The sequence below is a fragment of the Pelophylax lessonae genome, assembly GCF_965119305.1.
Source record: "Pelophylax lessonae genome assembly, chromosome: 5".
NCBI lineage: Eukaryota > Metazoa > Chordata > Amphibia > Anura > Ranidae > Pelophylax > Pelophylax lessonae.
Window position 1 is genome coordinate 366,134,892 of NC_138772.1, and position 14,406 is coordinate 366,149,297.

General features: G+C 41.0%; 1 protein-coding gene across 1 annotated transcript in view; it reads left to right on the forward strand.

Moving 5' to 3' along the window:
- The window catches only part of DIPK1C (divergent protein kinase domain 1C), a gene marked incomplete at its 5' end in the record, with an annotated part of 147,240 nt that overhangs the window by 66,835 nt on the left and 65,999 nt on the right, over window positions 1-14,406 (forward strand). Inside the window, one exon of the mRNA XM_082259662.1 lies at window positions 4,257-4,934. Within this exon, the coding sequence (XP_082115788.1) occupies window positions 4,257-4,934 (678 nt within the window). The remainder of the gene's footprint in view (window positions 1-4,256; window positions 4,935-14,406) is intronic.

The following is a 14,406-nucleotide window of genomic DNA, read 5'->3' on the forward strand; positions in this document are numbered from 1 at the left end:
ATCAGCACAAGTGCAGGGACAGACAAGGAGGGAGGCTGCCATCTGTAGCAGGCATCTCTTGAAGACTGAATAGTGCCAATTCTTCACTTAACCTTGCCCTGGGAGATCTCAATGAGTGGGGGTGCCAGTGGGGCAGGACTGGGGCAGAAAGTCAGTCAGGAGGACTGAGAGAAAAAGCAGTCGGGCGTGGCTGGTGGCAGCCAAGTGGGCTAGAATTTTTCTGCAAGCAAGTGGTGTTGGGATCAGTGGCCACATGGAAGCAGAAGAAGGAATGGCATGCTGTTTGCTCCCCTTGCACTACTTTGTCAAGGGACTGAGATTTCCTGCCTGTAATGGGCCTTTTATGAACTAACAATGAAGGCTGCTAGTTCCCACCTGAGTGAGCAGCAGGAGCTGTGCTGAAACCAAGTTTGTGCAGGAGGAAGGAAACCTCTAACTACCAAAAGTGGGCATTGAATGCCTTACCTGGCTCTAGTCTATGCTGGTTATTGAGCGCTGCACTAAATCTAGTAAAATAATACCGAACCAGAAGGGACATGGACAACTAAAATAGCAGGAGCTGCGTATAAACTCTGCAGCACTAAATCTACCAATATACTAGAAAGTATCAACTACGCATACAGTAGCATAGAACTAGCTATCTGGCACTGTGCATATGAGATAATAACAATAGGCTAGACATACGCTGTCTGCCATAAGGATCCAGATACACTCTGTGGGCAACTACAATTACACTATTAGAACATAGGAATACTTGCATAATACTCCTTTCTGGCCTAGAGTTAGCCGCATAGACAGGATATTTGGCTGAGACTCTCTCTCTCACTCTCTCAACTCCCCTTCTTTTTTTCTGGGGTTTTAAAGTAGCCTCCCAAAGACAGGAAGTGAAGTGCTAGTATATAAATATGCATAACACTGTAATATTAGCAGTAGAGACACTGTAGAGGGCAGCAGAACTCTACACATTCAACAAACATTCACTGCAGGGGAATCTTCTTGGTGCATGGGTTATCAGTGACAATAATTAGTTCACCACCAGTGAAAGTCATATTTACTGCTTTATAAATACTATAATTTGTAAGTTGTTTGTGCCATTGTTATATTTGATGTAATAGTTGTTTATTTGTGTTTTTATGTAATGGAATTTGCTATTTTCAACAATGTTACCCTGTTTTCAAAACATCATGATATCATGGAGCATACATAAATAAGTGAATTGGGGCTCATTCACACAAGTGCTCAGCCTTGTACAGCATGCAGAGCCATTTGTTTTTCTTTTTATACTAGCGCTGAGCTACATTCAGGTCTGTGCAACCGTCCCTGGGTATCTGCCAAACTCAGCTGTGCGGGTACGTTTGTACAGCTGATGCTTGTCCAATTTACCTCATATGGGTTGCCTGCACACACCTCAGCACTTATAAAACAAACCACTGTGCACTACTGAGCGCCCGTGTGAATGAGCCAAAAAATTCCATTAGCTGTCTGTGTGTGATTAAATACATTCAACATGTCTTCTATTTCTTATTGTCATCAGTGCATGTATCTTTAACATGCTTCACCATGTGTCTATCATCTTTTTCTTCTGAGTCTTATACTCTGGATAAATGAAATACATTTGGGTTTTTGAGATTTATGATTTGTGCATTTGATTAATTATTGGATGGAACATTACACTTCTGAGATCTGTGGTATGGTAAGTCTCTGTACAATTTAGAGTGGACATGTCACTTTGGAGTATGTGTGAGTCCCCGTTCACACTAAGGCGACCTGTGAGGCGACCTGGTCGCCTCACAGGTCGCCGTAGGTCGCCTTCCATAGGGAAGCTGCGGACCCGTTCTAATAGGAGCGACACAAGTCGCTCCGACTTAGAAAAAGGGTCCGGAGCTTCTTTGGGGCGACCAGGAGGCGACCGCCATAGACTTCAATGTTATGAAGTCTGTGCCGGCTGCTCCGAGGTCGCGGCGCGCTGCTCGCACCGCAACCTCGGAGGTCGCCCCTGGAAGTAGCGTCGCTCGTATGTGAACGGGGCCTAAGAGTCATTGATGAAAATAACAGAAATACATGCTACAATACTAAGTATTAAAGTAAACACTGATAATTTATTTCATTGGGTTTATTTATTTATGTACCTTGATCTCATTTATACACCCTGTTACAGTATACCGTATATGTTATTGCTCTTATTTGTTTCTATTATAGCTTATATGTTTTTCTTTTGTAGTCTTTCTTTGATGTTGCCATTTTGCACATGATGCCTGTGGGTCCCTCTTTACTTTGCATACTATGTATGTGGTTCACATTTGGATGTGGTTTTTGTTGGAAGCTTCTTTGCTAAATAACATTTTTTTAAAAATACTCTTATCAGTGTTTGCTCATATTTTATAAAGCTTGCTTCTATGTATAGTTTGTAAATATTTATGTATCTGGGAGGGGTCACACTTGCTTATAGTGCCTCCTTTTCTGGTTGTAGCTTGCTGATGATGTTATTTCATTGCATGTCCTCCAGACAGGGTCTTTCAGACTAAAAGCATTCGACGTAAAAAACCCACAGCTCTAGTAGCCAAGATCATGTTTAGACTCAGTAGGGAGATTGAGAGTCAAAGCTTTCTACTCTTGGCAAGAAGTTAAACAAACAAAAACACTAAGGGTCCATTCACACTACCGCGACTTGTTAGGCAACTTGGTCGCCTGACAAGTCGCGGTCGGTTGCCTGCCATTGATTAGCACAGGACCCATTCTAATAGGAGCGACACAAGTCGCTCCGACTTAGAAAAAGGGTCCTGTACTACTTTGGGGCGACCTGGAGGCGACTTGCATTGACTTCAATTATATGAAGTCCGTGCATGTCGTGCCGAGGTCGCCCCAGCAAGTCGTGTCGCCCCTGTCTGAACAGGCTCTTAAACTTTTTAATGATCGTCAGCGATTCATTTTAATAGTAGGTCCATATTAAGGTCCCTTCATAGTGTTCCATAGAGAAAATGATGAACACAGTCAATTCATGTAGTTGATATAGTAGGAAAATCCGGGTGACCCTCAGTATATATTTTTTGGATTAAAATGATAAAACTATACCTTCCAGCTTTCTGAGATGAGAAAGAGGGAAATCTTTCAGTGCAAACTATGCAGCAAATGACAAACTCCCTGCATTGCTCCCAATTAGACCATGAAGAATTCATGTGTAAAAATGTTAGACCTATAGATGTTTGTTTCACCACTACTTTTCCTTTATACCTACTTTTCAAAATAATAGGTACAATAGTTTAGATGTTTAATTAAAAGTCTAGTGTAAAATAAAAGTTTTTGGTAGTTAAATAGTAAATTATTTTATAGAGGTCTAAACAACAGAACAAAAAAGGAACAACTGAGGAACAAGGAGGAACAAAGGGCTTGGCTGTAAATGAGGGAAAATCGCTCTAAATGAGGAACAATTGGGAGCCATATAAAACAAAACTAGAGAGAGGAACAATGATTGTGATTCTATAGCAGTGGTCTCCAAACTGTAGCCTGTGGCCTGGATGTAGCCCTTTGCTTGACTTTATCCAGCCCTTTGGCCACCATATTTCTCCCAAGGATATCAACAATGAGGCACCATTTCTTCTGCTGACACCAACAGTGGGTTAATATTCCTCCCATTGACACCAACAATGGGGCATAATTCCTCCCACTGATAACATTAATGGGGTACTATTTCTCCCACTGACACTAATAATGGGGCTCTATTCTTCCTACTGGCAAAAATGATGAGGCACTATTCTTCCCACTGACACCAATGATGGTGCACGATTTTTCCTACTAATACCAATCATGGGGCACTATTCCTCATCCTGACCACAGGTGTTATGTCATTTTGTTTTTTAACTTCCACTGACCATGAAGCCTGAGCCATTGTTTGTTCCCACTGACACATGGGCATTGTCTACTCCCACTGGCCACAGTCCGGCCCACCTAAAGTCTAAAGGACAGTAAACTGGCCCTTTTTTTTGGAGATCCCTGTTCTATAGCATCCAGATTCTAGATTTCACCAGCAGTTTGGAAGATGTATGTTCATACCTGGTTGCTGTGGACTTTTCTTTTCTTTAGTATTTTTTGTAGCAGAGATTTGGCATAGAGAGATATATTACAGCAAGAACAGCCTTTGCTGGACAGCATGTTGTATTGAGCTTAAAATATTAATATGAAAAAATATTGAATTTCCCTGTAACATGCAAATTATATATGCTTACTAAAACATAGCATATTTCTTTTTTTTTCTCTAGTGTTATGATTACACTGATGGAGCTGTGACTGGAGACCTTTGTGAAGATCTGTGTGTGACGAAGAAGTTGATTTATAAACACTGTCTATACTACCATCGAGGGAAAAAGGTTATACATGCTGACTGGCAAGGCAATTCAATCATTTTAAAGTCCAAAAATGATGCCTTTTCTAAGTTCCAGGCTCCTGACTTATCAAATGGGCTAGATGCTCAGAGTATATCAGACACTGATTTGCTGGTGATGGTAGCTGTGGAAATTAAAAATGTTCTGGGTTTGGATTTACCAAACAATACTATAATGCCCATTTGGACAGAAAAGAAGAAGAATCAGAACTGGAAAGTGGAGCTGGCCAGTATGTGGTCTTTATTTCAACAAGAAGAGTACCTGCTCTTTAATTTATTACAAGACTTTAGTAGACATGTCCTACAGGTCATTGGAACTTGTGGCCACTTCTATGCAGTTGAATTTCTGAGTGCTGGACACTCTTGGAAACAAAATCTTTTCTCCTTAGAAGAAGTGGTAGGTCAGTGCAAAACAGGTGAGGAAAAGATGAACGCTCTCCTTGATATTGCCACCAGTTTCTTAGATATGGTCCATCAGTTTGACACCGAGTTTTCTCATCGGCTCCACCTTTGTGATGTCAAACCGGAGAACTTTGCCATTAGAAGTGATCTTACTGTAAGTTTACTTTGTTGTTATAAAGGAACTCAAAATACACTTATTTCATACACATGCAATCTTTGTCAGCACATTATATAGGCCCATTAACTTCCTTATGTGTTCTGTATATTATCCTAAATCTCCGAAACCAAAATTTGTAACGTTTACCCTAAAAAAGTTGTAAAGGCTAATTTTTTAATTTAAGATAATAAATAATGTTATACTTACCTGCTCTATCCAATTCTATGGTATTGCACATAGTGGCCCCTTACCGCCTCTTCTGGAGTCCCCCATCAGTGCTGTCCTCTCCTGTGTGTGCGCTCATAGCAAGCCATTTGCTATGGTGGACCATGTGTGTGCACATCAATGAGCCAGGATGTGTGCGTTTTGAATTTGAGTGATAGCAGCAGGGGCCAATGACTACCACCGCTGCCGGGTGACAAGAAAACACATGCCAACAAGCATAAAAATGTACCGAAATGCGCAAACAAATGCATGTTAATTGAATATCAATGTACGTACATTTTCTATATATTTGGAGTGAGTTTTTTTGTGCAAAATGTTGTGAAAGGACCCTTAGGCCCCATTTGCACTTGCCCTAAGTGTTGGGCGACAGAATTGCACTGAAATGATGGCAAAACACATCAGAAATTACAGCTAAATGGCAAAGCTTGTCACCCAAAAAGAAGCAGGCACTTTTAATGGCCATCAAATGTGCATAGACCAGCCCATTGAAGTGAATGGGCTGCCCTATGCGCGACACGCAGACACGCTAGTAAATTAAGCTTAGAAAAATCAACAGCACTACATGAGATTTAAATGGGGCCTTCTAGATAACTTTGAGCTCAGAAGATCCCTGGATCAGAGTGAATTAGATGTAATGATTTAACCTCTTGCCACCCACATAAAGCATATTTGTGGAGGCAAGGAGGTGGGCTTTATTTCCCACACTCCACACATGTGCATCTATGGGCGGCATGGGTTTCGGTACTTTAAGCACAATCACTGAGAGCTTCCAGCACAGGGACCAAGCTATCAACCTCTTGATCTTTACTAGTAATGGGGCTGGCTTCCAATCATGTGACCACTGTGACAGGCAATCAAAGTGGTCACATAATTAAGCAGACCTTCCTGCCCCCCTGGGCTTAATAGCCCATTTAAAGGGGCACGGAGGTAGGCAGGAAGTGGTTAATTAATGTTCTGAACCTCTTTGCTTGTAATCCAGAGATCTTCAACTGTAGCTGGGTGCCAGTATGCTTACTATAAGGGAATGCCCAACAGATGGGCTGACAACTAATTCTGTTCAGCCGCATAGTGGTGCAGAAACATGCCAGTGCCTGAACTTTGTAACTGGTGTCTTGATTGGAGGTATGTGCAAACAAGGGTAAGGTAGGTAAGCACATCACTGCAATCCAGAAAACTTGTGGTTCTGAACTTCATTTTTTAACAGGAGAACTGTAATTGGCAGGCAGGTTTCATGTTAAAATCAGCACTGTTGGTCTCTTAGGCACTTCTTACAATTTCATAGTAAGATAGAGGAGAATAAAGAATGATGTGATGTTGAAATCTGTAAAAGTATCCAACCGTCTTCTATTTAAAGATTTATAAAAATCTTGAAAGAAAAGGGAACAGAAACTTGATTTACTGGCCCTGAAATTTCTATCAAAATATTACATGCGGTGGAAACCATAATATATAAAAATGAACTCCAGCAGAGCACAGATGCAATCAAACCCTGCACACAGGCGCAGCCAGTCCTACGTTTAGGAAGATATAGGAAATAATAAATTCAGATTGCCAGAATGATAGAACTGTTGTAGGTATAGCTCTGAATATACCATATGTGGATGTTTTTAAATTAAAAGCCTTACTCAGATACATTTATATTAATGATGTATTTATTATACTTAGTTATTGTATGTATAATATGTGTTATAGTGTGTTAACTGCACAATAGAGGAGTAAGCTTGCATGCATGTATAATAACCTGCTTCTACCCCCACTCTTTAACCTCTTCTGGACCGGAAGGATTTGCCCTCTTAATGACCAGGCCATTTTTTGCGATTGGGCACTGCGTTAATTTAACGGACAATTGCGCTGTTGTGTGACGATGTACCTAAATAAAATTGATGTCCTTTTTTTCCCACAATTAGAGCTTTCTTTTGGTGGTATTTGATCACCTGTGTGATTTTTATTTTTTGTGTTATAAACAAAAAAAGAACAACAATTCTAAAAAAAAAAAAAAAAAAAAAACAATATTTTTCACATTCTGCTATATAACATTCCCAAAAAAATATTAAAAAATCTAATTTTTTTAACATTTTTGTTTTGTTTCCTGCTACATATTTTTAGTCAACAAAATCGCAATAAGCAGATTTTGATTGGTTTGTACAAAGGTTATCGAGTCTACAAACTATTGGAAATAATTGTCAATTTTATTGTTTTTTTTTTACTAGTAATGGTGGCGATCTGCGATTTTTAGCTGGATTTTGACAGTGCAGCGGACAGATTGGACCCCTAACTGACATTTTTGACACTTTTGGGGGTACCAATGACTCTACTACAGTAATCAGTGCTAAAAATACGCACTGTTACTGTAATAATGACACTGGCGAGGAAGGGGTTAACACAGTGGGTGATCAAGGGGATAAATGTAAGCCTAGGGGAGTGTTTCTAACTGTGGGGGGGATGGGCTTTTGAAATGATCACAGAGACCTGTGATCCTATATAGAAGGTTTACAACAGCTGACTGTTCTTCTTTCTCAGCTGGGAGCGATCACGGGTGGCCGGCGGCAATCAGAGCCGCTGGCCCTGTGCATCGGAGTCCCCGCTGCCCTAGCAGCAGGCGCATGACCGACGTAGGGCTACGTCAGTTCGCGCAGGAGGGCCAGCCTGCTGCAGTAAAACTGCGGCGGGCGGTCCTTAAGGTGTTAAAGTACACTCTAGTCCAGTCATCCTTGAAATATCTGTAGGGAACACATGTTGTAGGGTATTGAACAGGTTTATCTCATTCACATTTCTCACTATTTTTCTAATCTGAGAAGCCATTGTTTTGTTTCTAATACAGTAGAGGCATAGGGGCTGATTTACTAAAGGAAAATAGATTGTTTACTTTGCAAGGGCATTTGCCCCAGAGCTTAGTGACATGAAGCTCTCCATCATCTAATCAAGTGCAGCCAAAAAAAAAAAAATATATATATATATATATATATATATATATATATATATATATATATATATATATATATTATTTTCTTGCATGTAATTTTATATTCATTGCAAAGTGAAACTTCACCACATTCACTATGCTCTGTGAAAAATCACCTTGCAAAGTGCAGCTTACTTTGCCTTTAGTCAGTCCCATAGAGTAAGCCTGATGTACTAAGTTCAGTGGAACTGCTTCATCACAGCCTCCAGACAAATTCAAACCTGCCTTGAAAGGTTGGATGATATTACAGCAGGGCGGCCGCTCTGCACCGGATCATGTATCAATACATGATACAAAACTTCCGGGTTAAAAAAGGACATCAATTTTGTTTGGGTACAGTGTTGCAAGACCACGCAATTGTTAGTTAAAGTAACGCAGTGCCATATCGCAAAAAATGGCCTGGTCATTAAGGGGGGGAATTCTTCCGGAGGGCAAGGGGTAAAGTAGATGGGAGAATCGTATAAGTGAACTCTACTGATGCTCGAGACTCTCTGATCTGTCCTATTAACATTCATACCAAGAGCAGCCAGCTCGCCCAGCAAAAATGATTATTTTTGGCCACATTAGGCAACTGTTATCTCACATCTATGGTCAGCTTTGGCAGACCCATGGGGAAACTGGCCTCATCAAAATCCTTACTAACACACAGGAGCTTTTAACTATTGAAGTAGCACTTTTATCCAAGGAACAAGAGACGGAGGGGGTGTCACATCTTTTCCAGACCTTCACCTTTCTATATGCTACAAAGTGTACGACCAACGTGACGCTGCATTCAGGAAACCCACAGGAGCTGCCCCCGGTGTCATATCTGACAGCTGCAGTTTACCCCAACCATCCCTCTCCAATCTCATAATTAATGCAGTTCCATAAAGCATTTAGATCATCGTTTTGTTCTCTGCTGGAGACAGACCCCAAGCATTCCCAAAAGCTGAATGAGCTGAGCAGAGGGAGAAGACGACCCACAGCTCTCCTCCCAGGCTCCCTCCTTGATGTGGTCGGCAGTATGAAAGGAGGGTCCAGCTTCTGATTGAAATAGGAGATAAGAGCGACAAGCTATCCTGCTGCAGGCGCCAATAGAAGGGAACCATTATTACCTGACCCAGCATTGTCAACCACCAGCCAAGCAGAAGATAGGCAAGGAATGAAAGGCAACTTTCCATGGGGGGGGGGAATCGAAAAAATAAAAACATTTTCACTGGTAGGCTTATGTCGGCTACTGTGTCAGAGCCGGATTTTGTACTAGGTTTGATTTAGACGTTTTAAAGGATCTGTCCGCCAAAGTCTGATATCTCAGTTTTTTGTTAGATGCTGGAGAGTTAGGCTGGCCATACACGGTGTGAATTTTTTTCCTGCAACCAAAGAAATTTGAACGATTCCCCCATCAACACAGACAGTGCTGACCGTGGAATCAGCAATTGACTTCTCCAGGTGGGCGAGCAGGGGAAGCCTTCCTCGCGGGGAGAAGATAGTGATTATTGCTAGCGGCTATGACAGCCGCTAGCGATAATTGCAAGTGAATCTGGTAGGCTGGTTGTACCCAAGTTGATCATTCACTCAACTTGGTACATTCAGCCTGCCCATTAATCGAATCACGTCCGGTTCCTGCTGAACCGACCGAGATTCGAACCATGTATGGCCGGCCTTAAAACACCTGAGGGGTTCTTATATCTCTCAGAAACTCTATAGGCATAGGCGTGCGCACAGGGTTTGCCAGATCACCCTGTGCGGTGCAGATTCCCCCTATTTAACCACTTGCCGACCAGTCATTGGGACTGTACTGCGGCAAAGTGGCTCGATTCCGTCCAGCGGCGTAGACCTACGTCGCTGGACTCCTCCCCCTGTAGGCGGCGCTCGCGCGCCGCCAAAGGCGCGCTCCCGCTGTTTTCAGTCACAGTGGGAGTCGGGCCAGGGGAGGAGCGGCGGTGATCGCCGCTGCTCTTCCCCGATCGTCGGGGAATCGAGTTTGGAGATCCACCTGCTTGTGTAAACAGAGCGGGCGGATCACCTAAGTGACAAGGAGTGACAGATTGCAGTGTTCAGCATAGCTGAACATGCTATCTGTCCCTGTGTCACTCAGTCACCTCCCCCCACACACGTTAGTAAGCACCAGGCATACATTAACCCCTCCCTCTCCAATAAAGTTAACCCCTTCCCTGCCAGTGCCATTTTTACAGTAACAGTGGATATTTATAGCACTGATTACTGTAGAAATGTCACTGGTACCCCCAAAAGTGTCAGAAATGTCAGTCAGGGGTCCGATCTGTCCGCCGCAATGTCGCAGATCGCCGCCATTACGCGTTAAAAAAAAACCCACCAAAAATGACAGAAATCTTTCCCTTAGTTAGTAAACGCAATAACTTTTGCGCAAACCAATCAAAATACGCTTATTGTGATTTTTTTACCAAACATAGGTAGCAGAAAACAAATTGGCCAAAAATGTAAAAAAAGTTTGATTTTTACATTTTTTTGGGGGGGAATTTCATATAAAAAAAATGTTAAAAAATATTGTTATTTTTTCAAAATAAACGCTATTTTCTTGTTTAGCGCAAAAAGTAAAAATCACACAGGTGATCAAATACCACCAAAAGAAAGCTCTGTTTGTGGGAAAAAAAGGACGTAAATTTAGTTTGGGTACGGCGTCGCACGACCGCGCAATTGTCAGTTAAAGTCGCACAGCGCCGAATCGCAAAAAGTGGCCTGGACGTAAGACAGCAAAATCCTCCGGTGGTAAAGTGGTTAAACCCTGATATTTCAGCAAAGCCCCCTAACAGGGCTTCTAAACAAAAGAAAATAAAAATAATTTTATTTTTTTTTGAATAATAAAAAATAAAATAATAAAAACAAAAACTATTGACACCATCCACTGCCCTACTGACACTGTCAATATATATATACACACGCATGTGTGTTTGAGCTTCAGGGTGCACACCCTAATGGAATAGGCTGCGCACACCTATGGTTGGATCTGACTGATAACACATAAAGGTAAAAAAAGGAAACACTTCAAGAAGTGGACCCAGTCACCCACCTATCATATCAGGAGTTTCCTGGAATCTGGCTGGAGTTGATTTCCTGAATAATTATGATAAATTGAGTGAACTTCCAGCAGAGGTAGGGAGTCAAAACTAAGTGTTTTCAAACATGCATGGGAGAAACATAGATTAACAACCCCCCCCCCCAAAAAAAAAAAAAACATGTATAAAGAAAAAAAAAATGGCCAGACTTGATTAACCATTTGGTCTTTTTTTGCTGTTACTTTTTTATGTTTTCTACGTAACTTTCCATTTTAGTACAATATTTCCTGGCAAGCGCTATTTTTTTCTAATTGAATCCTCTTGTTTAGAATGTATAGGCTCATCAACTTACCAAAACAGTGAACAAATGTGGTTGTAGTTCTTTAGATTTCTGTATTTTTTAAATATTTAAAAGATATAAACTGTATTTAAAAAAATATTAGTGTGTTTGCAACCAACCTCCACCTAAATTTAACAGTGCATCTCTGGTTGTAGCCTCCTGACAACAACTTTGATAGAACATGGGTCTGCTTGTGACCTGTTCTTCTACCAGTGCTGGATATATACATGGGGTCACCCAGACTATTTCATGGTTTCCATTAAAACTCACACTTTTACTCGTCAAATAAGTTGCAAAATTAATAGAAAATATAGTCAAGATATTGACGAGGATAGAAATAATGATTTTTATTTGAAATAATAATTTTGTCCTTCAAACTTTGCTTTCATTAAATAATTCTCCATTTGAAATTACAGCCTTGCAGACCTTTGGCATTCTAGCTGTCAATATATATATATATATATATATATATATATATATATATATATATATATATATATATATATATTTTTATTTTTTTTTTTTAACTTAGTAGTGTTCGTACACTACTGTTAAAAAGTTTGGGGTCACTTAGAAATGTCCTTATTTTTGAAAGAAAAGCACTGTTTTTTTTCAATGAAGATAACATTAAATTAATCAGAAATGCAGTCTAGACACTGTTAATGTGGTGAATGACTATTCTAGTTGGAAACAGATGATTTTTAATGGAATATCTACATAGGTGTACAGAGGCCCATTTCCAGCAACCATCACTCCTGTGTTCTAATGGTACATTGTGTTAGCTAATCGTGGTAAAAGGCTAATTGATGATTACGAAACCCTTGTGCAACTATGATAGCACAGCTGAAAACTTTTGTACTGATTAGAGAATTTGAGGATGCCCCGCAGATGCTCAATATGGTTTAGGTCTGGAGACGTGCTTGGCCAGTCCATCACCTTTACCTTCAGCTCCTCAATGAACTGTAGCTCCCCAGTGCCAGCAGCACTCATGCAGCCCCAGACCATGACACTCCCATCACCATGCTTGACTGTAGGCAAGACACACTTGTCTTTGTATTTCTCACCTGATTGCCGCCACACACCCTTGACACCATCTGAACCAAGTACGTTTATCTTGGTCATATCAGACCACAGGACATGATTCCAGTAATCCATGTCCTTAGTCTGCTTGTCTTCAGCAAACTGTTTGCGGGCTTTCTTGTGCATCATCTTTAGAGTCCTTCTGGGACGACAGCAATGCAGACCAATTTGATGTATGGTCTTGGCCACCATGCTGCAGCTCAGTTTCAGGGTCGTGGCAATCTTCATATAGCCTAGGCCATCTTTATGTAGAGCAACAATTCTTTTTTTCAGATCCTCAGAGAGTTCCTTGACATAAGGTGCCATGTTGAACTTCCAGTGACCAGTATGAGAGAGTGAGTGCGATAACACCAAATTTAACTCACCTGCTCCCCATTCACACCTGAGGCCTTGTAACACATGACACACATGGGGGAGGGAAAATGGCTAATTGGGCCCAGTTTGGACATTTTCACTTAGGGGCGTACTCACTTTTGTTGCCTCTGACAGTGCTCTGTGCCATAATTGGCAAAGACTTGCATGGCTTCATCAAATTAGTGCCCTAGAATGCACTGTGAATTGCGCAGTGCACTATGGGGTGCTCGGCAGGCGAACATCCCTCCGAGCGACCCGAATTTCAGGTGTTCACCAAACTTATGCTCGGCCCAAATTGTTTGCCCAACAGTAGTCATGATGGCTACACTCCCTGGTAGTTCTACTCTGCAATAAATAAAATATAGCAGACACTTAAAAAATTGTACTTCATAACTTGACATCTCCTTGAGCCCTGCAAAAGGATCACAAAAGTCTTTGATTTCTACAAACATCTTACATTAATATTTACAGAGGTCTACCCAAGTAATGAGATTATCAACACATAAATGCAGCTACTGGACATTTTCCCATGTTAACATGAATACATGAAGATTTTATTTAAACTACAGTGTTCTTTTGGCTACATATCTAGCTAGTGTAGTTGGATCAATTTAACAGCATTCCAAATGTTTTAGAAGTTGTGCCAGGGTCAAAGTTTTACTGGCTCGCACATTAATGACAACATACGTTTTTCTAGTAGTACTGCAAAAGATCAAAACACATCTCTTCATTTCTTGGTTTCTTATCCACATTCTACAACTGTATTTCTCTAATGCTTTGTGAACAACAGTGATCATGAGCTCAGTTTTGTTCTAGTGCCATGATAGGAGGAGGGAGTACATCAATGTCTGCTGGCATGGTTTAGATATTCAGAGCCACCAGCATTACCGGCAAAGTGTAGCCAAGAATATTCTCTATTTATTAGTCACCCACATTAGTGGAAGATTTTAATGTAAGTGACTAATAATATAGGCAGATTACTGGCAACACTGTTCCTGATGTGCTGGTGGCTCTGTGAATACCTTGAAAAGGGAGGTTCAGCACTGCACCCAGCTGCAAGTGGTCCTTTTGTGAGAAATGGAGGTGCTGGATCCAAATATAGCATGGTCACACAGTTGGAATATTTACCACATTGAAGTGTACTAAGGGGCCCTGGTTGGCAGCCCACAGACATGAATAGACCTCTAGGGAGTGCCTTGGGTTAAATCCAAGTGGGTACCAAAAAAACTGAGTTCCAGGCCAAATATTGAGAGACCGTGACGATTTCATCATTAGCATGTTTTTTCTGTATCCCTTTTGTTTCTGATGACTGGCATGATGTATACCATGCTTCTCTATTTCTGTAAAGTATGTACCCTTTTATAAAGTCAATAATTTTAAAGCTACCTTTTGTGGGGTTATGTTTTCCTCTGTTTATTACCAAACCTACCATGAGCATAAATAATTTGAGAACAATGGAGTGCAGTCAACCAACTTTTACATTTTCATTTTCTA